At 36.8% G+C, this 27,243-nt stretch overlaps 3 protein-coding genes across 3 annotated transcripts; all 3 read left to right on the top strand.

Moving 5' to 3' along the window:
* Positions 1-3,035: 3,035 nt before the first annotated feature.
* Positions 3,036-7,582, top strand: LOC148999996 (selenium-binding protein 3-like). Its single transcript, XM_089139667.1, has 7 exons — positions 3,036-3,276; positions 3,374-3,569; positions 4,394-4,621; positions 5,353-5,584; positions 5,673-5,780; positions 6,163-6,435; positions 7,070-7,582. The coding sequence occupies exons 1-7, from the start codon at positions 3,114-3,116 to the stop codon at positions 7,349-7,351; spliced, it is 1,482 nt and encodes a 493-aa protein (XP_088995793.1). The 5' UTR covers positions 3,036-3,113; the 3' UTR covers positions 7,352-7,582.
* A 3,509-nt stretch (positions 7,583-11,091) lies between these two features.
* On the top strand, positions 11,092-15,134 carry LOC148999995 (selenium-binding protein 3-like). The gene is made up of 7 exons (XM_089139112.1): positions 11,092-11,260; positions 11,358-11,553; positions 12,374-12,601; positions 13,065-13,296; positions 13,385-13,492; positions 13,867-14,139; positions 14,853-15,134. The coding sequence occupies exons 1-7, from the start codon at positions 11,092-11,094 to the stop codon at positions 15,132-15,134; spliced, it is 1,488 nt and encodes a 495-aa protein (XP_088995238.1).
* A 7,473-nt stretch (positions 15,135-22,607) lies between these two features.
* LOC148999994 (acyl-CoA-binding protein-like) lies at positions 22,608-24,649 on the top strand. The gene is made up of 4 exons (XM_089140850.1): positions 22,608-22,716; positions 23,907-24,024; positions 24,112-24,174; positions 24,285-24,649. Exons 1-4 carry the CDS (start codon positions 22,705-22,707, stop codon positions 24,362-24,364), a joined length of 273 nt encoding a protein of 90 aa, XP_088996976.1. The 5' UTR covers positions 22,608-22,704; the 3' UTR covers positions 24,365-24,649.
* The last annotated feature ends 2,594 nt before the right edge of the window (positions 24,650-27,243 follow it).

Here is a 27,243-nt window from a genome sequence, read left to right as displayed (position 1 = left end):
ACAAGTCCAATGGAAATGATGGTAAAAGAGAGACGTATCATTACAAGAACAGAGAATTCAAGACAAAATAAATATCCATTAAACCTTGCAAACAAAGCATGCAGAGCCTACGTTAAGCCACACAGGGAGCTTTTGCGAAGAAAACATGATTAGAATATTAGGAATCAACATAGCCAAGAGATCGGGGCATATAAATCTCTTCATGCAAATTGCCATCAAGAAACACATTGTCAATATCAATTTGTCGAATTATCCAAAGCTAGGGAAAATACGTGATTAACAACTTTTAGGTTTTCCTTTGTAAAAATAACCACTCAATATTTCACCTAACAAAACTAGCTAAAACTAAGTTTGAGTTTACAAAACTAGCTAAAATAGTGATTTTTCATTCCTTTGACATTTTTAACCCCTAAAACTAACCACATTGATAAGGGAAAATCACTATTTTGTTCAAAAGGAGAATGTCACTAATTTTTTTATTCCCTTTGGACATTTTTACTCCCATATTGGTATGATTAATTTTAGGGGTAAAAATATCCAAATGGATGAAAAATCACTATTTTGGCTAATTTTGTAAACCCAAACTCTATTTTAGCTAGTTTTGTTAACTGAAACCTTGAGGGATTATTTTTGTAAATGAAAACTTAAAACTAGCTAATCAAGTAATTTTCCCAAGAAACTACAAAAGCCAAGATGAGATGAATAGTACTGGCCTTAACCATAGGACTGAATGCACTATTGCAATCAAAACCATATTCCTGGTGAACCCCATGGTAACAAGACATTCCTTGCAGTGCTCTATAGAACCATTGAATTGCTTCCTTATGCGAAAAATCCACTTACTCTCAATGACATGCTTATTCGGAGGGGTACAAGTAATTAAGAACCTTAGTACCATTTATAAGAAAGGCATTGAACCCCAAATCCATGGCAGAATACCAAGCAAGGGATTTGGATACATGAGAGTAACAAGTAGCCTCCAAATCTTCATCAAGAGAGGCTATCAAACCATGAGGAAGAGGTTGTCGAGTTCCCAATTAGGGACTAGGTAGCCAAGCATGAGGAAGAGGTTGTCGAGTTGCCAATTAGGGACTAGGTAGCCAAGCATGAGGAATAGGTTGTCGAGTTGCCAATTAAGGACTAGGTAGCCTCCAAATGTTGATCAAGAGAGGCTATCAAAGCATGAGGAAAAGTAATCAAACAGTTTTTTTTTTGATGAATCCACGGATTTCATTTCACCAAATTCAAGTAACAAAACAATTAATTTTATGAATTATGAATCAACATATTTGAATCCCATTTCATTTCAAATTCCTGGATTCAGGTAACCAAACAGGCCCTCAGAGAACGTGAGTTCTGTGTTTTGAACAGGCAATCATGGGATGAATATTAGGTAGGCTAGAGGAAATACAAGTCCAGCATTTGTATTATTTGGTAAAGACCCAGAAACCTTTTTTTCTTTTTCAGTGGTCGAACCAGAAATAGTAGCATCACCAGATACTACTTGCAGGTAGCCCCAGTTGAAAAATCAGGCCCAGTAAACATATCCTTAAGTGCAAGCCCATTAAATCTATTGTGAAGTGTAGGCCCAGAAGAAACATTCTCAACAACGGATCCAATATTTTAAGTGTAGGCCCATTAAATGCAATTGCAAAGTATAGGCCCATTAGAAGAACCACCAACAGTAGGCCCAGTACAAACAATGTCAGAGTGCTCCCCGATGGCTTTACCACCATAAATACAGGGGGAACCAGGGGTTGGATGATGGGATTTTTTTCTATTATTATTTTTTAGACCCACAGGATTTGTTGTGGTAAAGCCATTGGGGAGCACAGAGTGCTCCCCTGATGGGATGATGATCCAAATTCATCAGGTGCAAGCTCATTAGAAACAAAAGTATGTGCACGCCTAGTAGAAACATATCTTATGAGCAATTGCACTAGAAACACTCTAGAAACATTCTCTTGTGCAGGCCCATGAGAACTTAGAATTATAAGCTAAGCTCAAAAGAAAGAATAAAGAGTGAAGTTCCAGCGGAGAGCATTATTAACTGCAAACCCATCTTGTCTTAAAACTTCAGATTAAAGAGGTCCCAGTATCCAACACTGCATGTCAAAGCAAAAGGCCAGAATAAAATTGACTCAACAGTGGCTTGATAATTCTCAACAAGCATAACATGTCTAGAAATCAGAAATTTCTGAGTATGGGATTGAAACATCGATACCCTTTGTGTTGTAAGTTATATAACCAAACAAAATCTAAATGCATTAAGCTGACCTATAAGATATCTAATGTTTGTGATAGGGACTCAACAGCGGATAGCAGGTATAACCAAACACTTTCAATAAATTGTAGTCAGGATCACAACCATGAAGAGCATGAAAAGCTAATTCAAAATCAAGCACAACAGTGTCTATACATGATGAACAACACAAAACCCAATTTGCCCCCTTCTTAATGATGCTATTTCATGCACTCTCAAAACAAAAATTACATGGCAGTGTCATACCATGTCACATTGGTGTAACTTCTTGTGCATCCAAAAACAGAAAAAGCTTAAATGGCAATGTCATCATCGTATAATAATGAGACATGGTATGACATCTGAACGGAAATATACCTGACATGACTTTATATCCTTTGAATGTTACTGAAGAAAACAAATTACAGCATAGGATCATAGGATTAATTAATCATATTACATTTCTTTAATTTTGATCATTTACACGGGACTACATAAGGAATTTGCTCCTATTAGAATTGCATTAGCTGGAATACTTATCAAGATCAATAATACTTTAATCGATAAGATATATTTATCATTAACTTGAACGTGAAAAACTTTTTTTTTTTTTTTTTTTGCCAACTCCGGTTTTCAAGGCTTTGCCGTGACTATCTGTCTCTCTCATTTTTTTACCACGACTCGCACAGTATAAGCATGTTTACTGTTTTAAGCATAATAGTCAGTACAGCACGGGAAAAATGATCTATATAAACATGTGTTTTCTTGCCTTCTCTGCTTATAATCACCATCCCCCAGTTTCTTCCTTGTGAAGACTCTTCCTTTCCTCAGTAATCTTTTTGAGTTTGAAGCACTTGAAAACAAAACCCTAATGGCTTCAGTTGTCCAAGAACAAGAGTTGGTTTCAGATGATCATGGGAACTCAAGCTTGGTGCTTGGTTGCTGTAAGAATAAAGGGCCAGGTTACTCAACTCCACTTGAAGCCATGTCTGGTCCAAAAGAAACTCTGATGTATGTGGCTTGCATCTATTCAGGTAACCATCTCCTTGATTGTCTTGAATAACAAGCAATAGCCTAAGTAACATCTGTTGAGCAAAGCATATTTAACCATGGCTTTCCTAATCTACACAGGAACTGGAATAGAGAAACCTGATTACTTAGCTACAGTGGATGTAGACCCAAGCTCACCTACGTATTCTAAAGTAATCCATCGTCTTCCTATGCCTTATATTGGGGATGAACTTCATCATTTTGGTTGGAATGCTTGCAGCTCATGCCACAAGGATCCATCTGCAGTCCGCCGTTTTCTTATCATGCCTGGCTTCATGTAAGTTCTGAGATTCATTATATTTTTCTACTGATCGGTTGAAACTTCATTTCGTGTAGATCGTATTACTGAGTTCTTCAATAAAATTTAGGGTTTGCTGCAGATCCCAGAAAATTTGGATCTTATGGGACTGGTGCATCTGACGCCATGGTGGTGGTGTTTAGGGTGCCACATGAACTCCATTATATATCAGCCACATAAAAGAATGATTTGGTTCGCAACAAGAAAAAACCGGTTTATTTTACTTAAATTGGTATAATCCGCACGTGCTCTTTTGTGTGGCTGAGATCTAATGGAGTCCTCCGTTCCATGTCGGGCATCATATGCACCACCATGCCAGGCGCACCAGCCGATGACTTTGGGTTTAAAAAAGTCTCTGAAGAAAATTATGTTGTTGGCTATGACTAGCTTGCTTGGTAAACCCCAACAAATAGTCAAGTTGGTAAGGCATCAATCTCTCCCAAGAAAGCATGAGGTCTAACTTAATCCTAGGTCACTCATACGGGACGTTTAATTAGTACTTTTGGTGAAAGTTGATTGGTTCTCATTTAATCCAGATGACTTGATCCATGCGATTTTGAGTTCAGTTTGGACCATTAGAGTAGCCGGAGGCACCTCTAACCACCTATCTTAACTGGAAAAAATGCCTCTTCAAAATGCAATTTAATAGATGTTTCTTTGTACTTGAAACACATTATAAGATTCCAGGTTATTCTTGGTGGAGTTTTGGTGTAAACATCATAAGATTCCCAGATTAACATTCTTATCAAGTTGTGGTGATCTATGTTGATGAGCTTAGCTTGGTATATTATTTGTCAAACCAGTTCAGGTAACATATATGTGATTGACACACAAAAGAATCCAAGAGCTCCCATTTTGCATAAAGTTGTTGAGTCTGCTGATATTGAGAAGAAAACTGGTCTAGCATATCCCCACACCAGTCACTGCCTTGCTTCTGGTGATGTTATGTTGTGTTGCGTTGGTGATAAAGAGGGAAATGCTGAGGGAAGCGGCTTTCTTCTACTAGACTCAGAGTTTAACGTCAAGGGAAGGTATATTTCTTGTCCATATCTTCATCTATTGCATGGCTTAAGTTTCACTAGGCTAAGCTAAACTGAGTTTCTTGTCTAAATGAAGCTGATGTGCCTATGCATGTTTCTTGTTCAACTGGGCAAACCTAAATTGGGTTTCTAACCCTAGGTCTCAGCTGATCAGGCAAGGCCCAATACTATTGTTGCTACTTGCTAGTCGATCTGACACTTGAACATAATTGATAGCACAAGCAAAGTTTAAAGTGTTCGCAGTATCAAATATCATATCAGTCAAGAGTTCAAATTCTCTACCCCAGTACCGTCGTATCCAAAAATTTCTCTCTCACAGTCCACCTTAAATAGGTGAGCATGGGTGTGGTCTATGTTAGGTGGGCTGTGAGGGGATTTTGGGGGTACCCGGGTATTGGGGGTAGAGTATCTGAATTAATCGGTTATGTGATTTTAAGGGGCGTATCACATCTAATCAAGTATTATATCTTACTGTTCAATGTATTTTAATGTGATCCAATAGAGAAACGTATTGATTGTATCTAATATGGATATGTATCGACTTGTATTGTATCATATCATTGGATACTTCAAACCTTGCTCAAATCACAAGTATAGCTAGATCAGACACCCCATATGTGGGGGATTCAAAACTTATTCATCAACTAGAAAATTCCACGACTAGCAGTTTGGTTTATAAGTTTTTTAATGACCATCTTCTATTTGGATTTAACTACGTTCAGGTGGGAGAAACCAGGTCATAGCCCCCCTTTCGGCAGTGACTTTTGGTACCAACCCCGACACCAGACCATGATCAGCTCAGAATTTGGAGCTCCAAAAGCATTCAAAAAGGGTTTTAATCTTCAAGATGTTTCAGATGGTCTGTATGGAAGAAACCTAAACGTATACAGTTGGCCTGAGGGAGAACTAAAGCAAAGAATGGACCTTGGAAACGCAGGTCTCTTACCCTTGGAGGTGAGCACTGGACCCAACAAAACCCACAGTTAGCTTGGCTTCACTTCTTCTCTAGAGCAATTCTAATGTAATTTTGATCCAAATGCAGCTAAGGTTCCTCCATGATCCCTCAAAAAACACAGGCTTCGTGGGATGTGCACTATCAAGCAATGTCATAAGATTTTTCAAGAAGACTGATGGAACTTGGGACCATGAGGTGCATTATTATTATTGTTATTATTTCTAATACCACTTAGAAAATCTTAAATGCCTCTAAATTTTGACAAATTGCACCTTACGAATTTGTCTTTGCTGAACAAGGACAACCACAGTTGCCCAATCACATTCTCCCGACAGTTTCTTTGCTTTTAACTTTTGTGCTCGCTCTAGCCCATACATTAAAGCCTCAAGTTCTGCTTCACAATTTGTTTGTATCCATAAAATAGACCCTATACAACAAAATCAAACCACCCTTGCCATTTCATCTCTGAATCCATCTCTTCCATGAGGTGTACCATGTTATTTATTTTCTTTTCTTTTTTCTTGATATTGTGAATTCCAAGCTAAGTAGTTAAAATTCAGAATCTGAATGGTTGCAGGTTGCAATTAGTGTGGAACCAATAAAGGTTAAGAACTGGGTATATCCTGAAATGCCTGGGCTTATAACCGAGTGTTTGATATCCCTTGATGATCGTTACCTTTACATTGTGAATTGGTTTCATGGGGATTTAAGGCAGTACAACATTGAAGACCCTACAAAACCCAAATTGACAGGCCAAGTGTGGCTTGGTGGATTGCTTCAAAAGGGAAGCCCTACAGTTGCAGTGGCTGAAGATGGGAGAGAGTGGCAGATTGATGCGCCCAAAATACAGGTAATTAGCTCCTGGGTATCTTCTCACAATTATTCTTTAATTTTTTTAAATAAAAGAGGAAAAAGTATTTTATCCAAGAAATAGGGGTGTCAGGGTTCGGCCAGGTCAGTTTCGGTTTGCGATTTCGCGTTGGGCTGAAAGTACCAATCCCAAGCTAGGATCATTCACAAAATTTTAGTTTCGAGTTGGTGCAGTTTGGGTTTAGAATGGATTTTGGGTTAGATTAGTTTTTAGACCGTTGCCAACTTGTTATCAAACAACTTCAAGCTAATTCAATTTAAAAGTTATATTTGGGCCCTAAATCCTTGCCTCTTGGGCTTAAACCCTACATTAACCATCGTCTTTTACCTCTTTAAATTGGGTTATAAAGGGATGGGTCGGTTTGGTTTGGTTAGTATGATTCATTTGGTTCAAACTAAACAAGTTGGACCAAACCAACCCAAAACTAGTAAGTTTTTGATTTTTCAATCCCCAAGCTATACTACCTTCAATTAGCATTGGACTGGTCAGTTTGGTTCTTAATGGGTCGGTTCGATTTGGTTTCAACAATTATCTAAAAACTAATCATTTATGTAAAAGAAAAGAGAGAAAAGATCATACATATACAAGATTGATGAAGCATGTTTGTTTCCAGGATAATCGTTTGCGAGGAGGGGCTCAAATGTTTCAGCTAAGTTTGGATGGAAAGAGACTTTATATCACCAACTCACTTTTAAGCATATGGGATCGCCAGTTTTATCCAGAACTTGTGGAGAAGGGTTCCCACATGTTGCAAATTGATGTAGATATTGAACAAGGAGGTCTTGCAATAAACCCTAATTTTTTTGTAGACTTTGGATCTGAACCAGATGGCCCTTCTCTAGCACATGAGACAAGATACCCTGGAGGTGACTGCACTTCAGATATATGGATTTAAGCATATACTTCTTGCTCAATAATTTCTATTTAGTTCTATTGAGAATAAAGACCTAAAAGCTTCTCTTCTACATGTATTTTTAGTTCTATTAAGAACAAAGACCTAAAAGCTTCTCTCTCTCTCTTTGTTGCTATGTATCACAATATTATTTGCTGGAAAGAATTATTACATTTTTATGTTATAAATTTACTAGTGCCCCTCTCATTTCTAAGGTTGAATGACCATTCAATGTTAATAAAACTACACACAAAGAACCATACCATTCTCAGAGAAGTGTTTTCCACAAGACTATGAATCATGGCACGAACACGATAGAATTTGTTTTCTCTCCTTGGAGGGTCTCACCCAATGAGTTATAGGACTTAGCTACGTATAATAGTTTAATACAATAAATACCTTTAGATTAAAATATTATACATGACGCATCAAAGGTTTGCTCAGTTGACCTTTCATGCATATAGTCAAATTGATTATCTGTAATTGTGATTACTTGTTTCAAACAAATTACAATTACTCTCTTCCATAATTTCATAGTATAACTCATTAGTTTAATACTTTTATAGTTATTACAACTCTAAATATGATTAAACATATCAATATGTTAGAAAATATTGTAGATATACTTTTATGTAGAGAGAAGTAACCTAGTCGAAAGTAGAACTAACTTAATGCCCAAGAAATATCAAGGTGGGCCCAAATCCTTAATAGCGAAAATCAAAGGAAAAATGAACTATAAGAAGTTGTATATCTGATCTAAAAGTGCCAGAAATCAAAATATCATTCACATATGTAAGGATGAAAACAAGTCCAGTGGAAATGATGGTAAAAGAGAGATGTTATCATTACAAGAACAGAATTCAAGACAAAATAAGCATCCACTAAACCTTGCAAACAAAGCATGCAGAGCCTACTTTAAGCCACACAGGGAGCTTTTGCGAAGAAAACATGATTAGAATATTAGGAATCAACATAGCCTAGCGATCGAGGCACATAAATCTCTTCATGCAATTCGTCGGAGGTGGCTTCCTGCCCTTAGGGGCGGCCCACTTTCACTCTGTTTTGGTCTCAAGAGCAAGGGCTAGATCAAGAGCAAACCTTGGAGCTAAGAACATATTTCTTGCATCAACATGACCCAATTAAATATCTAAGATATATATTACGTGCAAGTAGCCCAATTGAAAAATCAGGCCCATTAAACATATCCTTTAAGTGCAAGCCCAATAAAACTATTGTGAAGCGTAGGCCCATTAGAACCCAGTACAAACAATGTCAGTACAAGCTCATTAGAAACAATAGTATGCGCAGGACAAGCAGAAACATATTTTATGTGCAATTTCACTAGAAACGCTCTAGAAAAATTCTCTTGTGCAAGCCCATGTAAACTAGAATTATAAGCTAAGCTCAAAAGAAACAATAAAGAGTGGAATTCCAACGGGGGAGAGCATTATTAAGTGCAAACCTAAAGAGGTCCTGGGACCAAACACTACATGTCAAAGCCAAGGCCAGAATAAAATTGACTCAACAATGGCTTGAGATGGTGAAGAAGACAAAAACAATGCTGGTAAACAATTCTCATAAAAAACATGTTTAGAAATCAGAAATTTTATGGGGATCGAAAAGTCGATACCCTTTGTGTTGTAAGTTATATAACCCACCAAAATCTAAATGCATTAAGCTGACCTATAAGACATCTAATGTTTGTGATAGGGACTCAACAGTGGCTAGCAGGTACAACCAAACACTTTCAAGAAATTATAGTCAGGATCACAACCATGAAGTACATTACAAGGTGATTTAAAATCAACCACAACAGTAGCCAGTCTATACATGATGAACACAACACCCAATTCACCCCTTCTTAATGAAGTTATTTCATGTACGCTCAAAACAAAATTTACATGACTATGTTGACGGAGTGAAGGCCTAAAGGTCTACGAACAAGCAAAGAAGTATCAACCATAAAGAAATGTGAAACACCCCCACCAAGATTTCACCAACAAGAGAGAAGATGCATCCTTTGCAACAAAGTCTGTCAAGCCATTTCCCTCCTTAGGAATAAACTGAAAACTAACCCTAGCGAAAGTAGAAGAATGAAATACTGAAAATAGATGTTACATTTAATGTGATGTAAACAAGAAAACTTGACATGAACACAGATGCAAAGAATGCAACTTACGAAAAGAGAAGGAAGGTAGATGGCCGATCTGGTTGTCGTTTGTTAAATTTCTTTTTCTAAACCTACATAAAGGTGGTGATACTCACCTAAAATTGATAACACTAAGTACAGGCTCAAGATAAATGTTACATTTAATGTGATGTAAACAAGAAAACTTGACAGGACCTCAGATGCTATGAATGCTGCCTACGAAAAGAGAAGGAAAGTAGATGGCCAATCTGGTTGGCCTAGGTGATTAAAATCCATAAACATGTATCCTATGTTCTCCTATTAAGTCATTGGGAAATTCGATAATTTTCATTCTAGGGTTTTGACTCAGAGAGTTTTGTAATGTCATTTTAATGATTTGGTTTGAGAACTCCATTATAATTCTTAAAAAGGGTATGCACTTTTAATTTTCAATTCCCCTCATTCAATATTGAATGATCGGTTTCAATTCATTAATGTTGCTCATTGTCTAACTTAGCCTTCGTAGGCGATCTGCCCATCAACACGATTGACCAGCTCTAATCCTTGATTTCTTAGCAGATTCAAACTGGATTATCCAACTTTAGATATAATTACCAGTGATCCAGCCAATCAGACGGTTTCTGCAGCAACACGTGCATTTTATACTATTACATTGGTGTAATTTCGGGACTTCGCTTGAGTCCTGCGCATTTATTGCGCAGGACCGTCAAGCCAAACACTATGGGTCGTCAGATCGACATTTGGCTCGAAATTTCGTCGACGGTCGAGATTCAATTTCGACCGAGATTTCGGATCTGACGGTCCGAAATCTTGGCTTGACGGTTAATGCGCATGACCCAAGCAATTTCGATAATTTCATTTGCACCAAAAATAGAAAAAGTTTATATGGTAATGTCATCGTATGATAATGAGACATGATATGACATGAGAACGGAAATATTGACTTTAGATCCTTTGAATGTTACCCAAGAAAATAAATTACAGCATAGGATCATTGGATTAATCACATTACATTCCTTTAATTTTGATCACTTACACGAATTCACATCAAGGAATGTGTTCCTAATAGAATGAGCTCAACTTCAGTGTCGCGCAATTAATGCGCAGCACTATGCTGCGAACGATCTCGGCCCTCCGTTTCTCAAAAGTGTGAAAATTCACTTTTTGAAAATGGACGATAGATGGTCGAGATCGAGATTTCGATCTCAACCGTTTGCTGCACTAATTGTGCAGTACCCAAGCAATTTCATACTAGAATAGCATTAGCAAGAATACTTATCAAGATCAATACTTTAATCAACAAAATAAATTTATCATTAACTCTAATGTTAAAAACATGTTTTAATTAACGAAAAGGAGAAGAAGAAGAAGAAGAAGAAAAATCTATCTCTCCCTTATATTTTGACCAGCACAGTATAAGCGTGTTTACTGTTTTAAGCCTAACATTCAGTACAGCACGGGAAAAAACGATCTATATAAACATGTCTTTTCTTGCCTTCTCTGCAAATAATCACCATCCCTGTTTCTTCCTTGTGAAGACTCTTCCTTTCCTCAGCAATTTTTCGAGTTAGAAGCGCTTGAAAACAAAACCCTAATGGCTTCTGTTGCAGTTGTCCAAAAACAAGAGTTGGTTTCAGATGATCATGGGAATTCAAGCTTGGTGTTTGGTTGCTGTAAGAATAAAGGGCCAGGTTATTCAACTCCAATTGAAGCCATGTCTGGTCCAAAAGAAACTCTCATGTATGTGGCTTGCATCTATTCAGGTATCCATCTCCTTAATCGTCTTGATTAACGAGCAATAGCCTAAGTAACATCTGTTGAGCAAAGCATATTTAACCATGGCTTTCTTAATCTGCACAGGAACTGGAATAGAGAAACCTGATTACTTAGCTACAGTGGATGCAGACCCAACCTCCCCTACTTATTCTAAAGTAATCCATCGTCTTCCGATGCCTTATATTGGGGATGAACTTCATCATTTAGGTTGGAATGCTTGCAGCTCATGCCACGAGGATCCATCCGCAGTCCGCCGTTTTCTTATCATGCCTGGATTCATGTAAGTCCTGAGATTCATTAGTTTTTGTAGATCAGTTGAAACTTCATTTCTTGTAGATCGTATTACTAAGTTCTTCAATAAAATCTAGGGCCTACTTCATATCCTAGAAATTTTGGATTTTTGCGGGGCTAGTGCATCTGACGTGGTGGTGGTGGTGTCTGTGGTGACCGGCTTTTGATGAACGCCACGTGAATTCCATTAAATATCGGCCACACAAAAGAAAGATTTGATTCGGATCAAGAAAAAATCAGTTTATTTCATCTAAGTTGGCATAATCTGTGTTATTTTGTGTGGCTGAGATATAATGGAGTCTATGTAACATCCATCCAATGTTAGGAACCACATGCACCACCATGCCAGACGCACCAGCCTAGCAAGATCGGATGACTTTGGGTTTAAGAAAGTGTTTGAAGAAAATTATGTTGTCAGCTATGGTAAGCTTGCCTGGCAAACCCCAACGGCTAGTCGAGTTGGTAAGGCATCATTCTCACCTAAGAAAGAGTCCTAACTTAATCACTCATATGGGGACGTATAGTACTTTTGGTGAAAGTTGATTGGTTCTTATTTAATTCAGATACGCCTTGATCCATGCGATTTTGAGGTAAATTTGGACCCAAAAAAAGAGTAGCCAGAGGCCTAACCACCTATGTTAACCGAAAAAAAATGCCTCTGCAAAATTGCTATTTAATAGATGACGAAGATTCCAGGTTCTTGGTTGAGTTATGGTGTGCACATCATAAGATTGTCATATTAACATGCATTCTTATCAAGTTGTGGTGATGTTGATGAGCTTAGCTTGGTATGTTATTTGTCTAACCAGTTCAGGTAACATATATGTGATTGACACACAAAAGAATCCAAGAGCTCCCACTTTGCATAAAGTTGTTGAGTCTGCTGATATTGTGAAGAAAACTGGTCTAGCATATCCCCACACCAGTCACTGCCTTGCTTCTGGTGATGTTATGTTCTGCTGCATGGGTGATAAAGAGGGAAATGCTAAGGGAAGTGGCTTTCTTCTACTAGACTCAAAGTTTAACGTCAAGGGAAGGTAAATTTCTTGTCCATATCATCATCTATTGCATGGCTCAAGTTTCACTGGGCAAAGCTAAACTGGGTTTGTTGTCCGAATGAAAGCCAATGTGCCTATGCATGTTTGTTGTTCAACCAGACAAAGCTGAACTGGGTTTCCAACCCTAGGTCTGAACTGATCAGGCTAGGCCCAATACTGCTGTTGCTAGTCGCTCTGACACTTGGACATAACTGATAGCACAAGCAAAGTTTAAAGTATCTGCAGTGTCAAATATCATACCAGTCAAGAGTCCATTATCTAGTACTTCCGTACCTCAAAATTTCACTCCATAATCTCCATTTGTGGGGATTCAAAACTTATTCATCAACTGGAAAATTCCACGACCAGAAACCTAAAACCTTCCATCAGCAGTTTGATTTTTGTGAGAAAGTTAATAAGTGTTTTTAATGGTCATCTTCTATTTGGATTTAACAACGTTCAGGTGGGAGAAACCAGGTCATAGCCCCCCTTTCGGCTGTGACTTTTGGTACCAACCCCGACACCAGACCATGATCAGCTCAGAATTTGGAGCTCCAGTAGCATTCAAAAAGGGTTTTCATCTTCAAGATGTTTCAAATGGTCTGTATGGAAGAAATCTAAACGTATACAGTTGGCCTGGGGGAGAACTAAAGCAAAGAATGGACCTTGGAAACGCAGGAATCTTACCCTTGGAGGTGAGCACTGGACCCGACAAAACCCACAGTTAGCTTGGCTTCACTTCTTCTCTAGAGCAACTCTAATGCAATTTTGATCCAAATGCAGCTAAGGTTCCTCCATGATCCCTCAAAAGACACGGGCTTCGTGGTATGTGCACTATCAAGCAATGTCATAAGATTTTTCAAGAAGGCTGATGGAACTTGGGACCATGAGGTGCATTATTATTATTATTATTTTTCCAATACCATTTAGAAAATCTTAAATGCCTCCAAATCTTTGACAAATTAACTAACAAATTTGTCTTTGTTGAACAAGGACAACCACAGTAGCCCACTCACATTCTCCCCTCTGATTTTAACTTTCGTGCTCGCTCTAGCCCATACATTAAAGCCTCAAGTTCTACTTCAAAATTTACCCTACACATACAACAAAATTAAACCACCCTTGCCATTTCATCTCTGGATCCATCCTCTTCCGTGAGGTGTACCTTGTAGATATTATGGATTGTTATTAATTTTCTTTTCTTTTTTCTTGATCTTGTGAATTCCAAGCTAAGTAGTTAAAATTCAGAATCTGAATGGTTGCAGGTTGCAATTAGTGTGGAACCAATAAAGGTTAAGAACTGGGAAAATCCTGAAATGCCTGCGCTTATTTCCGAGTGTTTGATATCCCTTGATGATCGTTACCTTTACATTGTGAATTGGTTTCATGGGGATTTGAGGCAGTACAACATTGAAGACCCTGCAAAACCCAAATTGGCAGGTCAAGTGTGGCTTGGTGGATTGCTTCAAAAGGGAAGCCCTACAGTTGCAGTGGCTGAAGATGGAAGAGAGTGGCAGATTGACGTGCCCAAAGTACAGGTAATTAGGTCCTGTGTATCTTCTTTTTTTAATAGAAGAGGAAAAAGTATTTTATCCAAGAAATAGGGGTGTCAACGAGCGGTTCGGGCGGGTCAGTTTCGGTTTGAGATTTCGATTTGGACTGAAAGTACCAATCCCAAGCTAGGATTTTTCGCAAAATTTTGTTTTCTAGTTGGTGTAGTTTTGGTTCGAAATGGATTTTGGTTGAATTAATGTTTTTAGACCGTTATCAAACAATTTCAACCTACAAATGGATTTTGGGTTAGAATTGTTTTTAGACCGTTACCAACTCGTTATTAAACAATTTAAACCTGATTCAATTTAAAAGTTATATCTGGCCCTGAATTTTTACCTCTTCGGCTTAAACCCCATATTAACCAACATCTTTTACCTCTTTAAATTGGGTTATAAAGGAATGGGTCGGTTAGGTTTGGTTAGTATGATCCATTTGGCTCGAACTAAACAAGTTGGACCAAACAAACCCAAAACTAGTAGGTTTTCGGTTTTTCAATCCCCAAGTCATTCTACGTTCAATCAGCATTGGACTGGTCTAGTTCGGTTCTTAATGGGTCGGTTCAATTCGGTTTCGACAATTATCCAAAAACTAATTATTTTTGAAGAAGAGAGAGAGAGAGAGAGAGAGAGAGAGAGAGAGAGAGAGAGAGAGAAAAGATCATGCGTATACAAGATTGATGAAGTATGTTTGTTTCTAGGATAATCGTTTGCGAGGAGGGCCTCAAATGTTTCAGCTGAGTTTGGATGGAAAGAGACTTTATATCACCAACTCACTTTTGAGCATATGGGATCGCCAGTTTTATCCAGAGCTTGTGGAGAAGGGCTCCCACATGTTGCAAATTGATGTAGATACTGAACAAGGAGGTTTTGCAATAAACCCTAATTTTTTTGTGGACTTTGGATCTGAACCAGATGGCCCTTCTCTAGCACATGAGACAAGATACCCTGGAGGTGACTGCACTTCTGATATATGGGTTTAAGCATTTATTTCTTGCTAAATAATTTCTATTTAGTTCTATTAAGAACAAAGACCTAAAAGCTTCTCCTCCACTTGTATTTAGTTCTATGCACCTTCTATCTTGGGTGGCAATCTATCTTTCCATATAAATAATATCTTATTGTGTGTAAGAATCATATATTGTAGACTCTGATATGGAATATCAGAGTAGATGTCCTTCTACTATAAATATATAATGCAATCAACTGAATGGACCAGTTCTGATTGAACTCATCATCTTGTATTTCTTCTTTGTATTCAATATATCTTCTTTATTTTATAACAGTTACTCTTTTTATGTTATTATTTCATTACTTTTTCAATTATGTTCTTTATAAAACTACCATTTCCCCCCTCATTTCTAAGGTTGAATAACACACAAAGAACCTCATCTTTCTCAGAAAAGTGCTTTCCACAAGACTATGAATCATGGCACGATGGAGTTTGTTTTCTCTCCTTGGAGGGTTTCACCCAACGCCTAATGAGTTATAAGACTTAGCTATATATAATATTCTAATCCAATAATAAGGGTAAATCCAGTGTGCCCTTGGATTAATATATTACGCATGCCGCATCACAAGTTTGCTCAATTGGTAATGATCAATACCTCTTAGTGAAAAAATCATGAATTTTATTTTCATTGATGGTACATGTGTTATCTCCTCTCCCTCTATATTAAAGGTGTCAATTTTCAACCCGAACCGTTGAAACCGGACCTTACCGACCCGTTATAGCCTGAACCGAACCTTAATGGGTTGTGTTTCGGCTAAGGGTCCTCAACTCCAACGGTTTCGGGCTAGGCCGGGCCAGCCCGTGTGTGACCCACTGGACCTAACCGATAGGCCCAAACCACAGCCCGTTAACCCGTTAGTATAAATTGCAATAAAAATATTAAATGAACCATAGAATTTGAAAAGTGATAATCCTTTCTCCCTTCCCTCTTTTTGGGTTGTGGAAGACTTGAAAAGAAACAAAATGAACTTTCATTGACGCACAAGTGATGTTTTGATGTGATCCAAATTACTCCAAAGAAGGTTACCAAAAAAAAAAAAAAAATCACTCCGAAGAAAACTGTGAAGAACACATAAAACAAAACGAAAGAATACACTTTGGATCTCTTTCCAACCCAAATGGCAAGAAAGTAGTCAGATTAATGTTTAAGCTGAGATAGGAAAGCAGACAGAATCCATTGATGATATACTTCTCTACTTTGCGTTATCTTGATTAGGTGAATGCACTTCAATCAATAGCCAACCATGTCCTGCACAAGTATTGAAATCAATGCCAAAACTGACCTATATTATTGGATAAAGCCTTATGTCTCAAGTCTCAAGAAAGTCATTTCCTCATTTATGTTTTAATAGTTCTCCATTGGAATTCTTTTCCATCTACCAGGTTAAACCAATGAGTCTGAATTTCGCATCCCATGCTGACTGATCGACCAGACAAAGTTGATACATTTGAACAGTATGGACACAGTAAAAGTTTATGCCTGGGTTACAATAACTGCAACAACTTGATTTAGCTACTACTAGGAATTAAAGACTTAAATTTCAACCATGGGGTATCTTTAAATATTGAATATTGATTTTTAATTTAGTCAAAACCGCTAGTCAACCCGAACCCAAGCCGCACCGAAACCTTATCTTCTAATTGGGTTGTGTTTGGGCTGGAGGGATTTTCATCCCAAAACTGAAATCCCAGCCAGAAACCGCTCCAAACCGCATCATTGACACCCCTACTCTATATAAAAAACTCCCTCTTATCAAAAGATAGTATACGACTGAATCATATAAATCATTAGGCATTTACTAAAAGATTCACTTCAAGGAGAGGAATGGGTGAAGAGAACATTGTAATGTGTAATGAATCCAGGTTTATTGGTGTACAGATCCACACCTTGAGGAGGAGTCAACCATACCATCTTAGGGCTTATGGGTGAAGAGAACATTGTAATGTGTAATGAATCCAGGTTTATTGGTGTACAGATCCACACCTTGAGGAGGAGTCAACCATACCATCTTAGGTAAGCCCGAATCATAAATTGTGCTCCGTTTACACTTTTCTAACACACATTTAAGAGACGACCAACCTTGAACTTTAATAAATGTGGCATAAGTAAATCCTCCTAAATATGTATGATGATAAAAATGTCAAGGAACCACAATCCACTACCTCGATATAAAATCCCATCTCCTCTAAGACGTCGATCAATTTTAAGAGTCTGGATCAACTTCTAGCCAGGGGAGAACAATGTGCTCCACATATATAGTAGGTGATATGGCCCATATAGGACCCACTGAGATTCAAGTCCAAATCAGCAACCCTTACGGTGAGCACTTAGTGATCCCTGGAGGCTTTCGGACCATGAAATAAAGGGCCCACAGAGTATTACAGTGGATCTTATCCCTCTTTTTTTTTTTTTTTATTTATTTATTTATAAATCTCATCTGATTTTGTAATTTTAAAGTGCATTGTGCTCTCCGTCGGGAGAGATGATCCTATCACTATTTAACAATTAAACATTCTATGATTACGTCAACACAATTGTAAAAGCTACAAAATTATAGCGAATCTTTAACCGTGGAGATTAAATTATTATTAAAGAGAAGCATTTTCGTTTTTTGTAAACAATTATCAAACACATACAAAGGCGATGAAACTAAAAGGCAATCTGTTGTTAATCTGGGAATCGACCCAATTAAAAATCTCAGATATATATTACTTGCAGGTAGCCCAGTTGAAAAATCAGGCCCATTAAACATATCTTAAGTGCAAGCCCAATAAAACTATTGTGAAGCGTCGGCCCATTAGAAGCACCACCAAGAATAGGCCCAGTACAAACAATGTCAGTGCAAGCTTTTTTCTCTTTCTTTTCTTCTTTCTTTCTTTCTTTCTTTCTTTTTTTTTTTTTTTTTTTTTTTTTTTTTTGCTATATATCATATTATTTGGAAAAAAAGTTGTTACCTTTTTACTTTATAGTTTAATTATCAATTCAACTTTGTTTTGTATAAATTTACTATTGCCCCTCTCATCTCTAAGGTTAAATGACCATTCAGTGTTAACAAAACTATACACAAAAGAACCATACCATTCTCAGAAAAGTGTTTTCCACATCAAGACTATGAATCATGACACGATAGAATTTGTTTTTCTCTCCTTGGAGGGTTTCACCTAATGAGTGCCCAATGAGTTATAGAATGTGGCTACATATAATATTCTAATTCAATAATAAAAATAAATCCAATGAATGCCCTTAAATTAAAATATAACACATGACCCATCACAAGGTTGCTCAGTTAGTAATGACCAATACCTCTTAGTGAAAAAGAGATTATGAATTTATTTTCCTTGATGGTATATATGCTATCTCATCTCTATGTATATATAAAAAGCTCCCTTATATCAAAAGGTATTTTGCGATTGAATCCTATAAATCATTAGGCACTTACTGAAATATTCACATCAAGGAGAGGAATGGGTGAAGAGAACATTGTAAAGAATAATGGTTCTAGCTTTGTTGGTGTACAAATCCACACCTTGAGGAGGAGTCAACCATACCGTCTTAGGTAAGTTTGGATCCTAGATTGTGCTCCATTTACACTTTTCTAACACATATTTAGGAGACAACCAACCTTTGAACATTAATAAATTGTGCCATAAGTAAATCCTCCTCCTAAATATGTACGATGATAAAAAAATGTCAATGAAGCACAATCCTCTACCTCGATATGGATATCCCATCCTCTCCAAGATGTCGATTAATTTTAAAAGTCTGAATCAACTCCCAGTCAAGGGAGAATAATGTGCTCTTCTATCAGTTTAGAACCACATTGTAGGAGATAGAGTCCATATAGGACCCACTGAGATTTGAGTCCAAACCAGTAACCCTTATGGTGAGCACTTTGAGCTCTCTAGACACTTCTGAATAGCGGTGTAAACGGACCGGATTCGGATCGGATAGTGGTAATACCATATATCCGCATCCTATTATATTCAAACGAATTCAGATAATATCTTATCAATTTTTGAACGGATATAGTCAGATTCGGATGATTATTTTCTTAAGTAGATTCTTCTAAATGGACATGAATACAGATTGACTACTAGTTTTTGACTACCTGTTTACATCTTTATCATTTTATTTATGAGGGTTAGGTTTTAAATTTAAGAACTTTGATAGTTATTCTAGTAGAAAATCTAGAAAAATAGTCACATATCACAGGAAAAAAAATTATAAAAATAAGAAAAATAAATCTAAATAAATAACTTAATCTGATAATTTTATCGGACAAATAATAATCGGTAAGAATGGGGTATACCATATTCGCATCCTATTAGTAATCGGATACGAATACCCCTAAATGGATGCCGATGTGAATTCGGTACTGGATTTCAGTTATCCATTTACACCCATACTTCCGGACCATGAAATAACAGAGGCCACAAGGTATCATTGTGAGTCTCATCCCACTTAATTTATTTTATTTTATTTTTTTGTTACTATTATTTATAAATCTCACTTGATTTTGTAATTGAAAACAATATCGTGCTCAGCTCTCTATCAGGGTAGATGATCAGTCAAAAACTATATCGTGCTCTCCGTCATGGTAGATGATCTGAGATACTACAATTCTTTATCTCTATTTATAACAAATATTTATAGGTGAGATCCAGACTCTAATCTTAAAATGGTTTGGCAGGAAGTAGTTGTCTATTGTAAACATCACGCCATTAAATAATTAAAGCCACATTCTATGATTACGTCCACGCAATTGAAAAAACTACAAAATTATAGCGACACTTTAGCCGTGGAGATTAAATTATCATGAAAGAGAAGCCTTTTCGTTTTTTTTTTGGGCAAACAATTACCAAACACATGCAAGGCGATGAAACCAAAGCAATCTGTCTGTTAATCTGGGAATCGACCAAATTAAATATCTCAGAAGTCTGAACCAATCCATTAAAACCGGTTCAATTGTTAAAGCTTCTAATTAATGTTTAATTAATGGATTGACCGGGTTTCCTAAGTCATGAAATAAGTTGGAGAGAAATGCAACACTATATCATTGATGGTTTTCTCTTGTGTGAGAACTGAGAACGCAGGATGCATAAAAATATTACCATACCCTTCATGAAATACATATGGATTTGCCCTTAGCTTTCCTTTGAAAAAAAATAGAATTTTTTGGATCATGTAACTTTTATCTATATCATTGCTTCTTTTTTTTTAATAAACTTGATTAATGGAATTGGCAAAGTCGAGATTACAGTACACATGTTCTGCAACCAAGGAAATGAAACATCCCACATAGTCTCTCCTACCAAAGGCTCTGCTTTCCAAGCTAAGTAATCTGCAATATCATTACAAGGCCTAGAAATATGACTAAAAGAACAATAAATAAAGGAGCTTTGTATCCTCCAAATGCCTTCAACAATAGACTTTTTAGAGTTGGGAATTGAGGTAGATCTAACAAGGAGACACAAGATGAGCTGAAGGTTGTCCGATTCCACTACCACTTCGTTAAAACCCTCTCTAGTAGTATATAAGAGATCGTGTTTATGAGTCAAAGCTTTACCAATTAGGATATCATCAAACTCTGCAAGTTCAGATGCTGCTACCACAGGCTTACCCGAGGAGCTTTGAATAACAATGCCTAAGCCTCCCTTAGTTCCTCCCAGCTTCAAAGCCACATCAGTGTTTATCTTCAACTGTTGATCAAATGGGGGTGCCCAAATTTCATTCCTCCCCACTTTTGCAGCTTTACTTGGAGGACCTCCATTAGCTTCAAGGAATTCCCATGTGGCCTTGTTTTCTGCTATAACTACATCCATAGAAGAGGGACCAAGTTGTTTAAAGATCTCACCATTCCTTGCCATCCAAATCTACTAGCACATATAGAAGCAAAAACTATGAAATTCATAAGCTTGGTTTGGAGATCCCAAATAAGAAGTTTGGATGTACTTAATCCATTCTATGAAGCTTGATACCCCCTTTTTAGGCCACTTGAACCCCATTGGATTTGTGAATCAACAAGCTCTAGCAAACTCACATTCAAAAAATATATGTTCAACTGACTCAATTGTCTTACAACATCTGCAACACCCATAGTTAGTCTTCGAGTTTCTTCTTCTCATAGCCATCCCAAAAGTTATACCCTTTGCACATATTCTCCAAATGAACTATCTTACCTTTAGATTTGCTCTAACTTTCCAAATCAAGTTTCAATCTTAGGACTTCACCAAGTCCTTGGGGATGCATGGGATGATGATGCACCGGATGACATCAAGTTTCCTCCTCCTCAACCAATATTCTAACATGAACTTTAACAATTACTTTCCCATTAGTTGATCATTCCCAACATGTTTCATCCTCCATCGAGAAACAGGCTTAATGGGATTCTCATAATTGCCTTTGCTTAAGCCGGATCAAAAAATCAAAAAACCCTTGAAGCAAATCGTTATCTCCACTATTGATCCTCTTGATTAATGATCTCTGACACCCATTCTAAGGGACAACCACTTTTTTATTTTTCAATTTCTTTCTTGGAAGGGTCAGTATCCATTAATCCTTCCAACTTTTAATTTTATTACCATGGTCCACCCTCCATATCACACCCTTCAATAGAGCATCTATCTATACCATGCAACATACGCTACATTTGATATCACAGGGTATACAACTAATACGTACAGGTGATATAATTGATACTTATAACTATTATAACTATGGTGCACATGTAAGGACCATGCTCTTAAGTAGGGATCAACTACCACATGGCTAGCAATGTGGATAAATTCAAACCCCACATGGGGTATGGGACCTATGCTCACTTAATGTAAGGACTCAGATCCAGATTCCAAATGCTCCTAACATTGAGTTTGGATCACCTCTTCGTCAGGGGAAAACAATGTACTCCTCTAACGCTTTTGAACCACATGTAATGGTTGGATTCACATATAATTTTTTTTTTTAATTCAGAAGTGAAATCCTCAGTAGATTCCATGTGAGCGTACCCTCTACTGTGTGGTTTAAAAGTGAATACAGACTCTTTAATACTTGTTTACCCTCCCCTCGAAGAAAAGAGACTAGAATCCTAGATGATACCACTGCCCTTACTAGCTAACATCTTGCTATCATACATTTAAAAGAGGTGCACCTTATTAATATCAAGAATTATGTTCTCCTAAATATGTGATGGAGAGATAATCGAGATAAAATAGAGGAAAAAAATATTTCAGCTACAAATATCCAAAATTCATTTCAAAATCTTGTATAGTTTGAAATTTGAACCGGGTCCGAATTGAAACCATTCCACGTTCATGATATATCATATCAATGATTCGAACAAATAGGCAACCAAACCGTAACCCACCGCCCCCAAAAAACAAATCAAATTGGATATTAAAAAATAAAAATCACTCGCTGCTGCGCTGTGCTACTCCATCGTAATTCGGAATATTCTATTCTATTTATAGCCGCTGATTTCAACGTCTTGAGTGAACAAGAACACCTAGAACTTGCAAAGGGAGAACAGAAAACGCTGCAAGAGATGGGTTTGCAGGTTTTGCATCCTCTTTTCTTTTATACTCTTTTGAATTAATAATTTCATGGCTTTTTCTCGATTGGGTTTCTATGCATCATTCAAATGGTATTACTGTCGTGAATATATTGAAATGGGTTTGAATCTGAAGCTTGTTTGTTCGATTGTGTTAAGATCTTTGAGTGGCGAGATCTCTTGTTTTGATGGTGTTTGACTTGAAATTATATATACAGTTAAATACTGAATCTTTGTGGGATTTCAGAATCTGGGCTGTTCTTAGCAAGACTTGCCTTCCTTCCTCCTGTTTTCTCTGTAGGAATTACAGATCTTGGAGTTCCACTCAAAACAACCCCCCTTGGCGACTGGTTTGAGATAGTTACTGAACTCTGTGACGAGAGATATCACTACATACAGAGTTATTGTGACTGTTTGATGAAATTCCTTTTCTCATGTCAAAAGAAGTCTGGATCGAGTAGCTAAAACTTCTCCATCCTTTGGGCTTTTAATGATTTAGATGAGTTATCTAAAGAGTATATTTAGATGAGTCAATAGAGTGATGTTTCTACTTCCAGTAAAAAGCTATGTCCAAGTATGGTATTCATTATAATTAAATCAGGTTCAGGTTAAAATCATCATGATCATCTAAATTTGGCTATTTGGAAGGGGTTTATTTTTTCCTTTAGAACTTTTAATCTAGTGGAGCTCATTTTCTGCAGTTATAAATCTTGATGGAGTTATACTACCGAAATTAATCTTGATGGGACTTTCTGTTGTTCTATGCCTTCAACTATTCCTCCTGCAATCTTTCAGGACTCATAGAATAAATTCACCAAAGAACCCATCCAGATTGCATGCCCATCATCCAGCCTATAACTTTCTGCCTGATTCCTTAGTTGACTGCCTCTTTGCCACAAGTGAAATTGGGGATTAAAGCTTTTTTTCGCCTTGGATCCATAAAGGATCAACAATAATGATGGAGAATGATGGTGAAAGATGGTTTGCCCATTAGAGATATAATAACAACCTAATATTAGAGGAGTTGAATTGTTCTGACACCCTTAAGTTTTCTGACCTCTGTAACGAATTTTGCATTGGAATTCTAATTTGTAAACTTAGATCTGTATACATTCCTGTATAGAATCCTTGTATTTACTACATTTAGCAGCACAAACAGAACAATGTCACCAAAGGGCTTGTTGGGCTTCTTGCAGGAAGATTTTGAAGAGCATGCTGTGAAAGCAAAGACTCTCCCTCCTACCACAACTAATGAGAGCAAACTCATTCTGTATGGTCTTTACAAGCAAGCAACTGTTGGACCAGTGAATACCAGTATGTATACTGTTCAACTTCCTTCTACAGTTATTAACCTAACAAATTTGTTTGTTTAGCTTTAAATTCTAATACATTTCTTTGTAGGCCGACCTGGAATGTTCAATTTGACTGAGAAGGCAAAGTGGGATGCATGGAAGGCAGTGGAAGGTATGTCCTAGCATAAGCAAATGTCTTTTTCAGAAACATTTACTTACCTGTTTGAGTTTTGTTTCCTTTACAAGCTTAGAGAGGCTAACTAGAGTTACTCTTGTTGCCAGCAAAATCTAAGGAGGAAGCTATGAATGATTATATCACAAAGGTGAAGCAGTTGCTGGAAGAAGCTAGTGCCTCTGCTTGAATGTTTATTTCAAGGGTCTTGAACTAGAAAATTAAACTGGTTGTGTCTTTAGTCTGTTAGGCCCTTCAAACTGTTTGGCAGATAGTACCTATAGCATTTCGATGTGTTACTCCTTTCGTTGAATTCAGGCATGTAAAGCTAGGTTATGGTAGTTACCTAGTTAGATGCCTTTATGCATCTTTCACTTGTTGTGTGGAATGAAAGTTTCTCATGATTTTATGAAGGATAAATTTGCTGCTATTAGTTATAAATCTTAAAGAATTTTTCTATGAAGCATTGAAGAAAAACACCCAAACAGTAACTTTCTCATGGAGGCTCATGTTTGTTCAATTGTTATTACACAAATTATTAGACTTATCTACTTTTTGTTTAGTACTGATTCTTATGCTAGCTATATTATTGTCCCTTTCAGTCAGTGCCTTCTTGTTACAATGCAACTTCAACTCCTTTCTATCTCTGTTCTTCCAATATTAGAGAAGGAACACAAGAGAAACATATGTTTGCTATATGATCATAGCCCATCTATCTCTCTGTACTCTTCTTGGGTCTTTGGCTTTTGTTGATCACCTCTCTTATTCTATCAGCCCAATCCCAAACTTCAAGTTAAACTTGCAAGTTTCCTTTGGAAGATTATTATCATATACTCTGCTTTTATAGGGTCTTCTGTTCCACTGGAATTGTCTCATACAGTAAGTCAATCTTTATGTGCTACAGACTAATTTGAGAGAGTCCAAGCTTCCCCTAATTCCAGTATTTTGGAATATTCCACTTACTGATTCATAATCTGTACAATGCAATTGAAATGAGAAAACACCATTGAGGGCTGAAAATTAGAGATCTACATTTGGTAACAGATCAATGTTGAAGGTTCTTCCTCGAAATGAGATTTTGTTGCATAAGAATAACTACTACCACCACCATAGTATCACTATCAACCCAAAGCCGCTCTAAGTTAGAATTTCGCTTGAGAGAGAATTTTTCTACACTACTACAATATAAGTATTTGAATTTGAATTACAACTTGTTGATACTTTAATTATAACTCAAACTCTTCTTGATCGATTGAAGATAAGATTAATCGAGGATAAAGTTAGTTATGATAGATTTGAATTTGAATTTGAATTCAGAGACTTATTATTCGAACTCATGCATCAACATTCAACACTTCCATAAATGATTGCACTCCCAACAGACTCCCTGTATTTTAATTTTATTTTGGAATCTAAATTTTCGTTTACTAGAAAGAAAGAAAAAAAATCTGAAGCTTACTAGATCTACGCCATCCAAACAGAGACGTCATCAACGGGGTAATATCAGAAGCCAGAATGCCCGGCACAAGCACAGAAAAAACAATTTACTGAAAATTGCCAAATTTAGCTTGTTTTGGCATTTGGCGAATATATTTTTTTAACATAAAGCGAAACAGTCCAACTATCTAGGCGATAAATCACCAAATGGCTTATCTTAGTTAAACCTTCGGCGATTTTTTTCGAAATATTGCCGAATTTCTCGATAATTTCAACGATATAAACCAAAAAATTGCCGAATTTTCCATGAATTTTGAACCTATTTTTTATGAATTTCTCTCTCTTAGATACTCGCTCTCTTATTTTTGGCATTCTTGCAATGTTTTTCTTTGATCTTTGACATGTATCAGTAGATTTTGCTTCATTCTTGACGGGGTATAACATTGTTTTCAACAATCAAATTGAATTTCACACAAATCCAGGAGTTTTGTTTGTATATAGTCGAGTATGTGTTAATCATTAACACCAACTTAGGTGAGGTTTTAGGCAAAACTTGCAATTCCATTGCGATTTATTGACATCAAATTAGACTTAGACACTAAATTTGGGCAAAAAATGACCTAAATTCTCCCCCCCTCCCAAATTAGGGGTTGAAATTTTGTCGAAATTGACAAAATTTTAGGAGAAATTCACCGATTCGCCAATTTCGAGAGGGACCGAACCGACAAGGTTTGCTGAAACTTCGCACCCTGCACAAGCATGCTAGTAAGGCCAAATCCCAAAATTGCCCCTAATGATTTAATCTCACCAAACAAGCCACCATCTCATGATTCTTTAATTGCAGGTTGCAACCATCTTTTAGGGTTGTCATTATCCAGTCTCGATTTTTATTTTAACCATGTGTAATTTTTTTTAGTTCGATAAACTATATGGATAGTCATCCACTAAGCAACCGGATTCAAATTCAAATAATTGCTTATTGGATCGGATAATATCCGGATAAAAATTTATCCAAATGAGCATATTGTTCGAAAATCAATCGAATAAAAAAAAAAAAAAATTGATATTCAACACTTTTTTGGTAATGTATGATAACCTGATTCTGATACCGGTAATCGAAAATCGGAAATTATCCGATTAAAGTAAAGTATTAAACACTTTTCTCTAAAAAATGAGCTAATAATCAGATTCGAAAATCTGTAATCGAAAATAAAAAAATATAACAATCACCAATCAATAATCGGATAAATCGGATTATTATTGAATATTCGATAAAGTTTCGTATTCGAATTCAGATGTCTTTTCTAAATTTTTATGGGATTCGGATTCTAATTAGGATAGCAGTTTTGTTAATCGAATTCAGAATCAAATAATGGTATATCCGAGCCGAATCCTATTCATTTACAGTTCTACTTTTCGACGAGGAACTGTCATAATAGTTGCTGGCCATTAATTACCCAGCAGCCTTGCAACGTCCCATCTTTTTCTGATTTGATTGTGCCTTTTCCCTCTTCTGCTACAGTCTCGTCAATGTCACATTCACACACCACACAGTAGTCACTGCACATCTCAAAATCTCATTTCCAATGCCATCATCTGCCATGAAAGCAACTCCCTGATCCTATCACAATC

The sequence above is a fragment of the Hakea prostrata genome, chromosome 11, assembly GCF_041222555.1.
Source record: "Hakea prostrata isolate BN-2017 chromosome 11, UWA_Hpros_2, whole genome shotgun sequence".
NCBI lineage: Eukaryota > Viridiplantae > Streptophyta > Magnoliopsida > Proteales > Proteaceae > Hakea > Hakea prostrata.
This window is presented reverse-complemented; position numbering and strand designations above follow the sequence as displayed.